General features: G+C 42.2%; 1 protein-coding gene across 1 annotated transcript in view; it reads left to right on the forward strand.

Moving 5' to 3' along the window:
• Positions 1-16,135, forward strand: part of LOC144593848 (protein eyes shut homolog) — a 348,998-nt gene that overhangs the window by 157,510 nt on the left and 175,353 nt on the right. The window contains exon 9 of the mRNA XM_078399967.1: positions 13,632-13,756. Within this exon, the coding sequence (XP_078256093.1) occupies positions 13,632-13,756 (125 nt within the window). The remainder of the gene's footprint in view (positions 1-13,631; positions 13,757-16,135) is intronic.

A 16,135-nucleotide genomic window follows, 5' to 3' on the forward strand; every position in this document is an offset into this window, starting at 1 on the left:
ACAATTGACTTCTCCGAGTAGACACAAATACTTGCAGATGCTGGAATATTATGTAGAACACAAAATGCTGGAGGAACTCAGCGGGTCAGGCAGCAACTCTGGAGAACATGCGAGGCGATATTTTGGGTTGGGATATTTCTTCAGACTGAAGTGTGGATTCTCGGAGTGGTGACTTCCCAACAAGACAGCAGAAAAGATATGAATATTCTGTACTCTGACCTCCAAAAGACATTTAACATCTAATATCTTACACTTTGCACCCAATGGTAAAATCTTTCCTACAGGCCGAACAAAGTGGATGACTGTAGAACAGTAAAATAGAACATAAGCTAACACAATCTTTAGGAATTGGACTCTTGTGCTTTTTCTCCTTCATTTCTTTTTCTGGACATCTGTACAACATGCTCATTTCATTTTGTACCATTATCTGCAATTGATCGTCTTATTGTTGACAAGTCTGAAATAATGTTCCTGCACTTAGCTTCTGCATAGCATTCATTTATTTTCAATACCTCGATTAAATCAACTATTAAATGTTATCTTTGAACACTGAAAATCACTGGGATTAGTAGGGCGTGACATGAGGGATCACTCCTTGCATTTTCATCAAAATAATGCCACAGGATCTGATTTGTTCTACTCAAAGGCCAATTAACATTTCTTCATAAATTAGCTCTACTCAACGTTTGTAAATTTAATGGAACAACACCCACACCAAATTTGTCTCCAATAATTCATATCACCTAATAGCTGTTACTTTGCAAATGCTCGGCGGAGATCTGTAAGAAGTTATGGACAATGATTCCTGTAATAACCGAGAGGAAAGGTCTTCCACTCAACATCTGCAAGATCAAGGGCCTCTACAGTTGCCTTCATTGCATAGCACTGTCCTTCCACAGTAAAAGTTCACAGACCCTAGATCACGGCCATATTGTTGGTACATGAACTGAGGGAAAGAGTGAAGGATGCGTTCAAAGTTTCAATGAGGATATGCAAATCTCCACCGACTCCTGGAGAGCCTCAAAGTGGATTTGGCATTGACAACCTGTGGGACCACAGAGATTTGAGGATGACTAATGCTGAGGTGCTGGAGAAAGGACCTGGAGAAAGGAGTGCACCAGCTCTCAATTTGTTGAGGCTATGGGGAACTGGCAGAGAAGAAGATATTGAATGATGACCCAATCCTGGTCCTATTTTTTATGTTTTAAACACTCACTGCCAGCCCATCAGCCACCTCCTCTGTGGAAGAGTCTGCAGTTCCCACATTGGCTTCATCAGCACCTCAGCATTAGTCATCCTCAAATCTAAGGGACTGCCTAAGAAGAAGTACAGCAATTCCTTCCATCATATAATCCAACAGTTGTAATCCAACAGTTTTCTTACTGCATTATGGATAATATGCAGGCCATGGAGTAAATGTGGTGCTCATATTTCGAAGGATTGACATTTTGCTCTCATGAGATGACGTTATTATTTCCTTCCAATTCAGATCTTAAGCCATGTGATTTTAGAAGACTGAGTAAATAATCCCGAGCTGCCTGAATCTATCTAGTGTGCTGAGTTTCAGACAGAAATCAGGGATCTAACTGCTGCAAACAACCATTAACCTGATGAGGGCAACATCAGAAACCAAACATTCTCTGATCTGTCACGAATTTACCACTTCACCGAGCTGTTTGAGTTATTGCACTGCAGTCAGATTGCTGAGATATTGATGATACATTTAACAGATAATTCACAGTTAGCAAATAGCACAATGTGCAAAGAAGGGAGACAGGATTCGAGCTGAGAAATATAGAGATATTCACTTCTGGGCAGGAAAAATAATCAATGACACAGAATATAGGTGTGTGTGTGTGTGTGTATATATATATATTTTTTTTTTTTTCACACACACATATGTATAAGAGGATTGGGGATTCATACAATAGAATTATATTCATATAACAGAATTTACTATTTTAAGGAGTGGCAGTAAATACACTGTCCAAAGACGTACAGGTATGTAGGTTAATTGGCTGGGTAAATGTAAAAATTGTCCCTAGTGGGTGTAGGATAGTGTTAATGTACGGGGATCGCTGGGCGGCACGGACTTGGTGGGCCGAAAAGGCCTGTTTCCCGCTGTATATATATGATATGATATGATATGATATGACTCGTTCTGTGGAAATGAAAAAAGTATGGCCACTTTCTGCTTGGACATCGTCAGTCAATCAATTTGTCAACTAACTTGTGGAGAGAAACTTAGCTTCTTGATTCAGAAGAATAATTTCCCGGGAAATTGAGGAACCCAAAATAATACTTCCGTAAGAAGCGGTCTGGAAATGTTTTGTAAAATCAAAAACTTGACAACTTTGAAATGTTGCTTGTCACAGAGAACCACGGCAATTTTCTTCAAACTACAATGAGATGATTTTGATACGTATGGAGAAATTGGTCTTTGTGAGCCTGTTTTTAAGGTGACAGTAAATGAGCCTTTCGAGTTCCAAAGTGATGTCCATGATACCAACACCGTGTGCACCTCAGAGTGCCAACAGCCAACAAAGTCCAAGTGCAGAATGTGCAGATAAATGCAAATAAGACCCAAAAAAAAGCTCAAAGTGGGCATGTCCACCTAATTTAAGCATTTCACACAAAGAGCCTTGATGCCAGAGATACTGCCTGACCCTATGAGACACTCCAGCACCTTCTGTTTTACTCAGGATTCTAGCATCTGCAGTGTCTTGTGTCTCCAGTCTTCCTGAAACCTTTTATAAACAATGCGCTGGCTCTGGAATAGGTTAGTCACATGACACAAGGAGCTGTAGGTGCTGGTTTACAAAAGAAGATACATAGTGCTTGAGTAACTCAGCGGGTCAGACAGTATCTGTTCTCCTCTGGAGAACATAGGTGATGTTTTGGGTCGGGACTCTTCTTCAGATTGATTGTCGTGGGGGAGGGGGGAGAAAGCTGGAAGAGCCAAAACGTTGCCAAGTCTCATGACACGTGCTTAACAACGTAACAGTTTTAATGTTTGAAATATTGTATGCATTGATTGCAACAGCAAAGAGCCCCACAACCAGCACTTTAAAGGGATCAATAATTAGATGAGATGATGCTTTATTTCTTCAGGCTGTTGCTACATTATTATGTTTTTTGCACTCTTTTGAGCTGGTTAAAGTTGCAGAAGTCATTGCTTTTTGAGTCCAACATGGCTGAGAAAACAAACAAAAAGCAGGGGACACCATGGGGAGGATAAAGAGAAAGTGGGGGGGGGGGGGGGGGGAGATGAGAGAGATGAAGATGGGAAGGGAGAAAGAGTGGAAGGGAGAGCAAGGGGAAGGAAAAAGAAAGGTAATAAGGGAAGAGGAAGAGATGAAGGAGTAGACAGAGGAGGAGTGGAAGGGAGAAGTAAGTGAGGGAGCAGTAGAAAGAAATAGTGGAAGGAGGAAGGGAAAGAAGAAGAGGAAGAGCGAAAGGCAAACAAGAGAGGAGGGTTTGAAGGAGAGCTCTCAGCAAGAGGTTTTAACTTCCCAAGGTGATGAAGGAACAAACTTCCTTCCTGTACATCAGCAATGGACCAAGTGTTTCCACGGCAATGCCTTCCTCAAAATCTGGCACAACCTGATTTACATTTTAGAAGGCATTGCTTTTGGAGTCCAACATGACTGAGAAAATGAACAAAGAGCAGGAGACACCACAGCGAGGACAAAGAGAAGGAGGAGATGATGGGGAAAGAAGAGTGGGGTGAGGCTACAATGTTAGACACAGCCAGTGGCTGAGATTTTCACTAGGCAAATGGATATGGAGATGATTCCCATCCATTATTGCATATGGTAGATCACTAACACTCTTACATAAAACCGGCCTCAATTCATTCTTTCTTACCAGAGAGCAACATGAATAAAATGCTTGCGGTCTTATGAAGTCTGCTATCTTCCTTTCAGTATCAGTGTTGTTGGTGGCACAAATTGAGTTGTTCAGCTCTTGTCAACTCTGCCATATACACTACTGGAAGTGAAAGGGATTCTGTTCTCTGATGTGTGATGTGTAGACCAACACCTGATAATCTGCCAGTTGTAATCTTCACACTGTGGCAGATGGTCTTAAACCAATACAACAAGGCTGGCATCTGTGTCATGATTCTCATGAGCAACATGAATGGAATGAAAGTCGTGCGTTCACACGAGGTGTTTTAGGGTCAACTATTGGCCTTTTGGAATATTTTTTTTTATCTCACTGACTGCCTTGAAGCAGTCCTGAAGCACTCAACAGAGTGTCAATTCCTGCTGGTGTGCTATTTGTTTGGTTTAGTTTAGTTTAGTTTAGTTTAGTTTAGAGACACAACGTGGCAACAAGCCTTCGAGCCCACTGAATCCTCAATGGTCAAGAATTACCCTTACACTACTATCCTAGATACTAGGGACAATTTACAGAAACCAGTTAACCTACAAATCCACACGTCTTTTGGAATGTGGGAGGAAACTGGAGCACCCAGTGAAAACCCACGTGGTTACGGGGAGGACGTACTAATTCCATACAGTCAGCAACCCCTAGTCAGAATCAAACCCATGTCTCTTGCACTGTAAAGCAGCAACTCTACTGCTTCCCCACCATGATGCCCTTTGCTGCGGGTCTTCACCACTGTATGGGGAGAAGGCAGGAACGGGGTACTGATTGAGAGTGATCAGCCATGATCGCATTGAATGGCGGTGCTGGCTCGAAGGGCTGAATGGCCTCCTCCTGCACCTATTGTCTATTGTCTATTGTCTATTGAGATGGGGAGGCAATTCTGAATTCACTGTTAATCCCGTTTGTTACCTGTAATCAAAAATACAATTGTTCAACATTTCTTTTGTTCTGCATTCATAATCATGAGGGATTGGCAAAACAGTGAAGACATTCTGTAAACATTGATATAATGATCAAGCTGATCAATATTTCATTATTTTTAATTTAGTGGTGTAAAGTATCTGTCGTAATTCAGCTGAAGAATGGGAGCTCGGTTAATAGAAGGGCAATCAGAAAGGGAGCTAAATGTTAAAATTTACATCCCTAATGTCAAGGCACCTTGTGTTGGCTGATGATTAAAGTAAAACTATTTTCCATATAAATCCTGTGACTTGGCTGTATTTCAACCCTTCAGTGACATTTTGCCTGTGCTTCCTTTTGCCTTCTCAATGATGTATAGCTGTCCAAATATAAATGTGAGCAAATGAGTTTGACACAGTAAAAAACAGCCAGTAAATTAGATTTATGTTCAAACACCGAAAAAATAAAATGCATATTTGGCCAAGGAATGTGATTAAGGTAAATAGAGATTGCCTTTTGGGATCCAAAAATATTCAAAGGGTTCTTCTAGTAATTAACGATTGCTATACAAATAAAGGATTCTCACTTTGATTTAGAACTCATTCAGAGCTTCAATTATCCAGAGGTGAAAGATGTTATAAATTACATTTTTGTCATCAGGAATTGAATTTTTAGATCATAAAATTAATATTAGAAATTGCTATTTAAATCATTACCTCCATGGATCAGTCTAGTACTTATCCACAACCAACATCATTTAAAAGCAGCCTACCTGATCACTTTTTTCAATGTGGGTTTTTCGAGCAGGCTTTGCATGACGTGGCTGCGGCATTATTACAGTGACTGCACTGAAAACTACTACCATCCAGTGGCTGCCTAACTGGTGATGCCCCTAACCACATTCCATTCCTCAAGGTGTACGTATGGCCATGGCTGGGTACACAGGATGGACTGATGACTTAGTGCAGGAGTAAAGGTATGCCTATCAGTGAAGGACCTCTTCAAGACCCCACCGCTCACCGAGATGTCTCAGATGAACGACCGAGTTGTATGCTGAGTTTTTCCAAGGTTCCAATCATGGTACTTACCACAAGATGACTTTTTTTTTTAAACGTATGCTTTCTCACAATAATCGTTCCATTCCATGGAACTTTTTTTTTTCAATAACTCATCCAATGAATGAGTGGCCAAACCCGGTATTAATTTACTTTGGTCATTCATTAGCCTTAATATGAACCAAAATTTTCTTGGGAGTTGTTGCATTGTTAGTTCCATCAAACTTTTCCTTGTACACTCTAAGACCTAAATGTTCATACAATTTGAAAGCATCTCTAATTTGTGTGCTTTAACGTATACTTCATGGTTTATTCACAAAATGCTGGAGTAACTCAGCAGGTCAGGCAGCATCTCGGGAGAGAAGGAATGGGTGACGTTTCGGGTCGAGACCCTTCTTCAGACTGATGTCAGGGGGGCGGGACAAAGGAAGGATATAGGTGGAGACAGGAAGATAGAGGGAGATCTGGGAAGGGGGAGGGGAAGAGAGGGACAGAGGAGCTATCTAAAGTTAAAGAAGTCAACGATCATACCACCGGGCTGCAAACTGCCCAGGCGAAATATGAGGTGCTGTTCCTCCAATTTCCGGTGGGCCTCACTATGGCACTGGAGGAGGCCCATGACAGAAAGGTCAGACTGGGAATGGGAGGGGGAGTTAAAGTGCTCGGCCACCGGGAGATCAGTTTTGTTAATGCGGACCGAGCGCAGGTGTTCAGCGAAGCGATCGCCGAGTCTGCGCTTGGTTTCGCCGATGTAAATAAGTTGACATCTAGAGCAGCGGATGCAATAGATGAGGTTGGAGGAGGTGCAGGTGAACCTTTGTCTCACCTGGAAAGACTGTTTGGGTCCTTGGATGGAGTTGAGGTGGGAGGTAAAGGGGCAGGTGTTGCATCTCGTGCGGTTGCAGGGGAAAGTGCCTGGGGTTGGGGTGGTTTGGGTAGGAAGGGACGTGTGGACCAGGGAGTTACGGAGGGAACGGTCTCTGCGGAACACAGAGAGGGAAGGGGATGGGAAGATATGGCCAGTGGTGGGGTCCCGTTGTAGGTGACGGAAATGTTGATGGATGATATGTTGGATCCGCTGGCTGGTGGGGTGGAAGGTGAGAATGAGGGGGATTCTGTCCTTGTTGCGAGTGGGGGGAGGGGGAGCAAGAGTGGAGCTGCGGGATGTAGAAGAGACCCTAGTGAGAGCCTCATCTATAATGGAGGAGGGGAAGCCCCATTTCCTGAAGAACGAGGACATCTCGGAAGCCCTAGTGTGAAACACCTCATCCCGGGCGCAGATGCGACGTAGACGGAGGAATTGGGAGTAGGGGATAGACTTTTTGCAGGGGACCGGGTGGGAAGAAGTGTAGTCCAGATAGCTGTGCGAGTCAGTGGGTTTATAGTAGATGTCCGTCACTAGTCTGTCTCCTGTGATGGAGATGGTGAGGTCCAGAAACGGGAGAGAGATGTCGGAGATAGTCCAGGTATATTTAAGGGCAGGATGGAAATTGGAGGTGAAGTGTATGAAGTCAGTGAGTTCTGCATGTGTGCAAGAGGTAGATGTAGCGGAGGTAGAGTTCGGGGATGGGGCCAGTGTACGTCTGGAACAGGGATTGTTCGACGTACCCGACAAAGAGGCAGGCGTAACTAGGGCCCATGCGAGTGCCCATAGCTACGCCTCTGGTTTGGAGGAAGTGGGAGGAGTCAAAGGAGAAGTTGTTGAGGGTAAGAACCAGCTCTGCTAGGCGGAGGAGAGTGTTGGTCGATGGGGATTGGCTGGTTCTACGGTCGAGGAAGAAACGGAGGGCTTCGAGACCATCCTTGTGGGGGATGGAAGTGTAGATTGACTGGACATCCATGGTGAAGATGAGGGAGTGGGGGCCTGGGAACCGGAAGTTATCGAGGAGATGGAGAGCGTGTGAGGTGTCTTGGACGTAGGTGGGGAGGGATTTAACCAGGGGGGATAGGATGGAGTCGAGGTAGGTAGAGATAAGTTCGGTGGGGCATGAGCAGGCAGAGACAATGGTTTACCAATTTTACCAAACTTCATGGTTTACCAATTTTGAAGCATGTTTTTCAGCCTGTCATCTTAGGTCTGCCTGTTTGTGTCTGAGGTATGGATATTGTCCAGGGAACACATCACCCGCTGAAACCGTGTCAAATTTGATTTGTTATACCATTAAAAATTCTTGGATCAAGAATGGTTAACTAAATGGGTGGCTTGCTGAAACAGACCTAGCTAGATATGCCATGATTAATTATGACTTCCGTGCTTCATCTCACTTAAGTTGAAGGTAAATGTTTATCAGATCTATCTGAAAATATTTGTCTGCTGTCAACCTTTTGAACCAATCTTCCCCATTTGGCAAAGTATCAGGTGGATTACATTCAAGAACTTGATTAATAGTTACTTTATAAACTCCGTACCTTTGAACTATCACCTGATTTTGCATCTCAACTATAGGCATGGACCAATAACATTGTATAATCTTGAGAATTATATTCACGGTCTAGACTTTTCAGTTCTTGCTTTATTTTTCTTCTAAGACCTGGTAATACTGGGCATGGTTTGGAATGAATGGACTTTATTTATATGCTGTAACTGTATTTATATGCTGTAACTGTAATTCTTTTTGTGCATAACCCGCAGGCATTGCCACTTTCATTTCACTGCACATCGTGTATGTGTATGTGACAAATAAATTTGACTTGACTTGACTTGACTTGACTTTGCATTGCTTTCATCTCCTTGAACCCTTTCACTGAAACCCTCAAATGTTTCTTTACCGTATTGTGAATTGTAATCCAACACAACTAATCTGATTGTATATTCAAAGACCCCAACCAATTTCTTCCCATCGAGACTGGTTTCTCTACATAAGATCATAAACTCATGTCATAAGATCAGAATTAGGCCATTCAGCCCATCGAGTCTACTCCGCCACTCAATCATGTTGATCCATCTTTCCCTCTCAACCACATTCTCCTGCCTTCTCCCCATAATCTTTAACACCTTTACTAATCAAGAACCTGACAATCTCTGCTTTAAAAATACCCAATGACTTGGCTACCACAGCCATCTCTGACACTGAATTCTACAGATTCATCACCGCTGACTAAAGAAATTCCTCCACATCTCCTTTTGAAAGGTATGCCCTTTTATTCTGAGGCTGTGCCCTCTGGTCCTAGACTCTCCCACTAGTGGAAGAACCATCTCCACATCTACTCTATCCAGGCCTTTAAATATTCGGTAAATTTCAATGAAATCCCCGTTATAATGATGGGCAAGTTGATATTTGTTTCATGTCGTGGTTGGTCCAGTCACACTTCCATAGTCTTTTCCTCTGTAGCTTTATAACTATCTGTGATATTTCCAATTTATGATTACACACCTTTCACGGTACGCTGCAATGTCACTAACTGATGCATCGGTGTTGACCTCCGCAGACATTTCCAGAATGACAATGGATTGGAAACACTTTGATTCGTATAATCAGGTCACATATCTCCTCATTTTGGAACGGATTCAAAACAGCTTTCAGCAATTTCCAAGGGCTCAGGATTGTAAAATTGTCCTTCTCTGGGTTTGCTGCGTTAAGTAAGTTGTTAAGAATTTCATAAACTACAGAGCATGTTTCAATCCAAAAGATTGCCCATTTTCACATCAACAGTGACTGGATCATAACAGTATCATATCATATCATATCATATATATACAGCCGGAAACAGGCCTTTTTCGGCCCTCCAAGTCCGTGCCGCCCAGCGATCCCCGTACATTAACACTATCCTACACCCACTAGGGACAAATTTTACATTTACCCAGCCAATTAACCTACATACCTGTACGTCTTTGGAGTGTGGGAGGAAACCGAAGATCTCGGAGAAAACCCACGCAGGTCACGGGGAGAACGTACAAACTCCTTACAGTACAGCACCCGTAGTCAGGATCGAACCTGAGTCTCCGGCGCTGCATTCGCTGTAAAGCAGCAACTCTACCGCTGCGCTACCGTGTAGCTCTAATAATGTTACTCAGATAGCGATGCCAAGCAATTCCTGTCAGATATCCTTGTGCTCTGGATGCTGTGAATCACAAATGAATCCTCAATCTGCCAATTTTCCTCATTAGTGTGGACAACTTGCATTTGCTCCTTTTAATGTTTCAGATGCTGCTCTTCTGAAAGCATGGCTTAGCAACGTCACCGATCGTCTTCCCAGAGAAGGACAATTTTCAGAGAAGGTTTCAGAGGAGGACAATTCTGCACCAACTGCAATTTAAAACACCCAAATTGAGACCTCATCTTGGCTCCATCATTTCCAACATTAGCATCATATTCACCATGGCAAAATCCACTTCTCTGGGAACCATGACCATTAGAACCTATCTACAACTTGTTCACTTCCACAGGTTTCTGTGAGTTATTCTGGATGTAACATTCATACAAATTTCTCTGGTGAACTGTGGATATGGTTATCTGACTTTTAGTGGAGGAAAAAGGGGGAGGGGTAGTGAGGGGAGAGATGAGAGGAATGTTTGTTCGCAATATGTATCCCTCTTGTGATCATACCATCTCTAGCCAGCAATTGGCCTATCAGGGAACCTTCCTGATTGAGGTCATCTGTTGCCGGCCCTGATTTGCTATTTTCTTGCTTTCAGTTTACCCCCCCCCCCCCAAATCATTTTGAAAAAAACACCCCCAACCTGAAACAAGACCTATCTATGTTCTCCAGCGATGTTGCCTGACCCACTGAGTTACTCCAGCATTTTGTGTCAGTCTATGTCCAGTATGATGTTTGCAGTAAAAAAAACCTATCTCTAATTTCTTCACAGACACACCAAAATCTTAGGATTGCAGCCATACATTCCCCATCACAGTTATTTCCATGGGCACACCATCTTGAATTGGCAGATCTATCACAGGCCCAAATTTAATGGCCTCTTCACCCAATCTTTTGGTCTGTGCTACTTGATGTAAAAGTGGATTTTCCCAGCTTTAACAAACCAAGAACAGCATCACATAATTGCATGGGTTGGCAGGATTATTCTCTGAGCACTGAACTCTCATAGCTCTGCATTAAAATGTCAGCCAAGATATTGGGTTCAAGTTTCTGAAGGCTGTAGTTTAAACCTGACACAGACATGTGGCAGCGCCATACAGCTGATACTCGAGGGTACAAGTTTTTTAAAAATATATATTTTGGGAATATATAAAATGCACAATTTAATATAACCCCTTAAATGTCGTTTGACTGAGAATAAGTTAAGAACAAGAGAACAAGTTAAACACAGGTTTTGCCATTAGGCAGAAGCTGTCTTTATATGGGAAGGAAGTTTCTGACACTAACAAGTAGTGTCAAAACTCCTCAGTTTTGCTCAGTTTTTCCAACCATTTCTGGCACTTGTTCAGATGAGTATAGTGTGCAAGGTGAGTTAGCTCATGTTGCCATTGCTCATCACACATAAAAAGGCTTTTTTTCTGAAGAAAGATCTCGACCCAAAACGTCACCCATTCTGTCTCTCCAGAGATGCTGCCTGTCCTGCTGAGTTACTCCAGCATTTTGTGTCTATCTTCGATTTAAACCAGCATCTGCAGTTCTTTCCTACACAAAAAGGCTTCCTTATTTAGTTAAGATTTCCTTCAAAGTAATTTTTCAGGCAATTTATGAGCACAAAGCCAAAGGATGGATCAGAGACATTCGGAAGTTCATCAAACTAAAGTGAAGAACTTCGGGCAATGTAAGAATGATTTTATTTGAGAACCACCCACACAAAAGCTTAGGTCCTTGCCCAGACAAACAAAGGCAGTGCAATGAAAAGGAGAAAGGAGGACATCATGGGTCTATGTGTAACAAATGGAACACTCGATGGATAATTCATTGTGGTCAACAACGTGTGCTTCAGAATCCATCACGAGAACTCTAATCCACTTTTGAAACTAAAACCCGAATTCACTCGCTCTGGAACTTCAAAGATAGAATGTAATTCAAACCCATTGAAAGCCTTTTCCCAATAACTAGGAAAATAATACATGCTTCAACCTGGTGTATTTCAGTGTGCCAAATTAAATGAGTGATTCTTCCTGTGATTCATACACTTTTCTGGCCCTTTATAAATACCAGCTGTTTCTGATGAGAGCAAACTACCCAACCAAGGCATCAGATGATTGATCAAGGAACCGTGAAATAGGACTCAAATCAAAAATTATAGTGCGATCCTACTTGAAAAGGAACATAAAATCTTAGCCTTTGGCATAGAGACAACAGCCATTTGAAATAATAATTATTTTATAGGTTTAATAAAACATAAGATAGATCTTTCAAAGATTATTAGTATGGCGGTCATCATCCTTGGATTGTCACATTTCCAATATACAGGAACAGCATAGCATGTTCAGTATCTTAATCCTTTTCTGCCATTCAATTAGATGATGGCTGATCTGTATCTCAGTTCTATTGCTTCTGTATCCTCAGTATTCTTGCCGTTCAAAAATCTGTTAATCTTGGTTCTGAAATTCTCAATTGGCCTCCAATCTCAGCAATTTTTTTGGCAGAGAGTTCCATTTGTCCGCAAGCTTTTGCCTGAACTATTGTTTCCTGTCATTTTCTTGGAAGTTCAATGCTCCAATTTGAAGGTCACACCTCCCATTTTGATGGATTCCCCCCATCCCACCATCCAACTCCAGCAGAGGAAATAGTTTGTCCCAATCTGCCCCATCAATTGATCTAAAAAATCGCTGGATATACATTAGTTAGAGATGCAACAATCAACGATCTAACTAATGTGTAGCCTGCTTTCATAATTTGATCTTTATAGCTCCAACAATGCAATAGAGTCATGGTCGTACAGCACGGAAACAGGCCTTCAGCCTGACTCATCCATGCTGACCAAGATATCCCATCTAACCTAATCCTATTTGCCCAAGTTTGGACCATGTCGCTCTAAATCTTTCCTATCGATGTACCTGACAATTTGTTTTTTTAAATGCTGTTCTAGTACCTACCTCAACTACCTCCTTTGACAGCTCATTCCATATACCCACCACCCTCTGAATAAAAATTTGCCCTTCAGGTTCCTATTAAATCTTGCTTCTCTCACCTTAAACCTATGACCTCTGGGTCTTGATTTCCCTATCCTGGGTAAAAGACTATGAACATCCACCCCATCCATTCCCCTCATGATTTTATTTACATCTATAAAGTCATGCCTTAAACTCCTGCACACTGAGGAATAAAATCTTAGCTTGCCCAATCTTTCCCTGTACCTCAGGCAACATCCTCGTAAATCTTCTCTGCACTTTTTGTACTCTTAGTGGCATCCTTACTACAGCAGGGTGACCAAAACCGAGCACAGTACTTCATATGCGACCACACCAACATTTTTTACAACTGTAACATAACATCCCAACGTCTAATGTGTAGGAAAGAACTATAGATGCTGGGTTAAATCAAAGGTAGACATAAAATTCTGGAGTAACTCAGCAGGACAAGCAGCATCTCTGGAGAGAAGGAATTGGTGACGTTTCAGGTCAAGACCCTTCAAACTGAAGAAGGTTCTCAACCCAAAACGTCACCCATTCCTTTTCTCCAGAGATGCTGCCTGTCCCGCTGAGTTACTCCAGCATTTTGTATCTACCATCCCAACTTCTAAACTCAGAACCCTGATTGCTGAAGGCCAATGTGTCAAAGGCCTTCTTTATCTATCTATGATGCCACTTTTAAGGTTCTGTCTACTTGTCCTTCTATTTCACAAAGTGGTCTGTTATTTGGTCAATAATCAAATGATGTGACTTTGTTCTTTTCATGCAGGTGTCTTTCAGGCTTTGGTGGGCAATTTTGTGAGAAGGAGGTTGATGAATGTAGTTCTGGACCTTGCCTCAACAATGGATTCTGCCAGGACTATGTGAACGGCTATTCTTGCATCTGCACACAAGGTAAGCCTTCAAAACACAGCAACTGGAACCCAATATCCTGGCTAACATTCGGCCTGTTCCAGTTTCAAATCTCCTCCCCCCCCCACAAATCCCCACTCAAAGGCTGAATTTTCTGTCTTCATCTGTACATGCAGGCAGCTGATTAGCGTTGAGTACATAATATTAGTTTGAAGCAAGATAGAGGAGGCAATTGTGGTGTATGAACACTGACAAAGGTTGATTGGACCAATCGTGTGTTGGAAAATCTGTGTGCTTAGCAGCCGTTGTCCCTTTTGTTGGTTATTTGTCTGGATATTCTAGTTACAGGTGTGACTTCGACTTGTTTTATAACTGAGAAAGGATACTGTTGCTCTCTCTCAGTTCCCATCACCGACGTCTAGGGTTTTTTGAATGAATGCATCAAAAGTTCCTTTGAGATTAAGAAAAGGGCCTGCACTAATAAAACACTTGTTGTAACAAAGCTTGTTAAAGATAAAAAATCCCAATGTGACCCATTAAAAACAATTTATATACATACAGTGTCACATGTAGATGAAAATAGACTGCTGGAGTTTCCTTTCCCCCACCACTCATTACTTTTTACGCCATCTGATTTGCTGTCAACTGCTTTCTCAAACATGACAGATATCTGTAAAATGTTTCCTGTATAAAGAAACATGTACACCACCAGAAGGGAGACACAAAATGCTGGAGTAACTCAGCGGGTCAGACAGCATCTCGGGTGAAAAGGCCTGTTACCTATTCCTTTTCTCCAGAGGTGCTGCCTGACCCGCTGAGTCACTCCAGTATTTTGTGTTAATCTGCAGTGTAAACCAGCATCTGCAGATCCTTCCTACACATGTATACCACCAACATGAATTGAAGCAAGCAGCATCTTTTGGCCAATGGATACATGGGGAGAGCGTGGAGCATCTGGCATTTTGAACTGTTAGTGTTAACTCCAAACCCTCAATCACCCTTGCTTAATGAGTGACAACCCTCGGTCACAATATCCCCAGTTTAGGGAGGTCGCAGGAGAATGATGAGTTTATAGTTGATTGGGATATAAGAGGAAAAATGGAATTGGTGTAGATGTGTTCTTGATTAAAAGCATTTGGATTTTGTGATCTAATTCCTCTTCCTTGTTGTATGACTCTGTGGCCATGCTATTTATGCACCTGTTTCCAACTAGTTTCTGGTCAATGGTGACCCTAGAATGTTGGTGGTTGGGGACTCAGTGATGGTAAAGTCAGGAGTAAGTGTCTACACTCTTTTAGAAGATTAATATTGCCTGGTACGTTTGCTGGTGAATGTCACTTGCCACTTCTCAGTCCATGCTTAAAGTGTTGACCAAGTTTCGCTGCATTTTCGCATGGATTGGTTCATTTGCTGAGGAGATTAAAATGAAATTGAACTTTGTGCAATCGTCAAAGAGCCTCCCCACTTCTGACATTACGATGGAAGAAATGTCATTAACAAAGCAAATGGAGATGGTTGTGCAAGGATTGTGCCCCAAGAAACTCCTGCACTGATGTATTGAGGCTGGCCTGAATGCATAGACTCATAGAGAGATTTTATATGGAAACATACCCTTTGGCCCCATTCTGGACCAACCACTCATTCACCCTGATCCTACGTTAATCCAATATTTAATTCTTGCCACATTTTCATTAGCACCCCCAGACTCTACCAATGGCGTACACATGATGGACTATTTACAGTGGCTATTATCCCACCAACCTGCACATTTTGAAATGTGGGAAGAAACCAGAACATCTAGATGAAACCCACACAGTCACAAGGAGATTGGGCAAACTCTCTACAGAAACGGTCAAAACAGTTCTACTTTATCCGTAGCAGAATTCAATGCAACCCAAACAATTGCTTTGTCGTCAGGGTGTGTCGGAGGTGGGGAACAGCCGATCTATCTTTTAGACTTATCTAGTTCCAACTTTTTCTCTGGTGGATTTGATGGCACTACAACAGATGGCTTAGTTTTACCACATTATTTTTTTTGTGCGGATTTGTTGTTTGCAATTAGCTGCCATGCTTCCTATTATCCCAACAGCGACTACGTTTTGAAAGTACTTAATTGACTGTGAAGCGCACAGGGACTTCCCAAGGTCAGCTCAGGTTTCCATGACAGTGCAACACATCAAGTGCTGGAGTGCCACTTTAGAATTAAATCTCTGTTAAGGAACAACCCACTGACAGTCTGATTGATTGGACGGGGAAGCCGAGTCATACAATCTGTCACGTGCTCTTTGGAGAAAAGATATGCAATAGGCAAAAAACCTGAGAGAATTACAGTCTGAGGTTTGTTGACGTTATAATAATCAAACAACAAAAAAAAGACTAAGATTAAGCTGAAGGAGGGAGGAGGTAGGAGGAAAGACTAGA

This window comes from Rhinoraja longicauda, chromosome 5, assembly GCF_053455715.1.
Source record: "Rhinoraja longicauda isolate Sanriku21f chromosome 5, sRhiLon1.1, whole genome shotgun sequence".
Taxonomy (NCBI): Eukaryota; Metazoa; Chordata; class Chondrichthyes; order Rajiformes; family Arhynchobatidae; genus Rhinoraja; species Rhinoraja longicauda.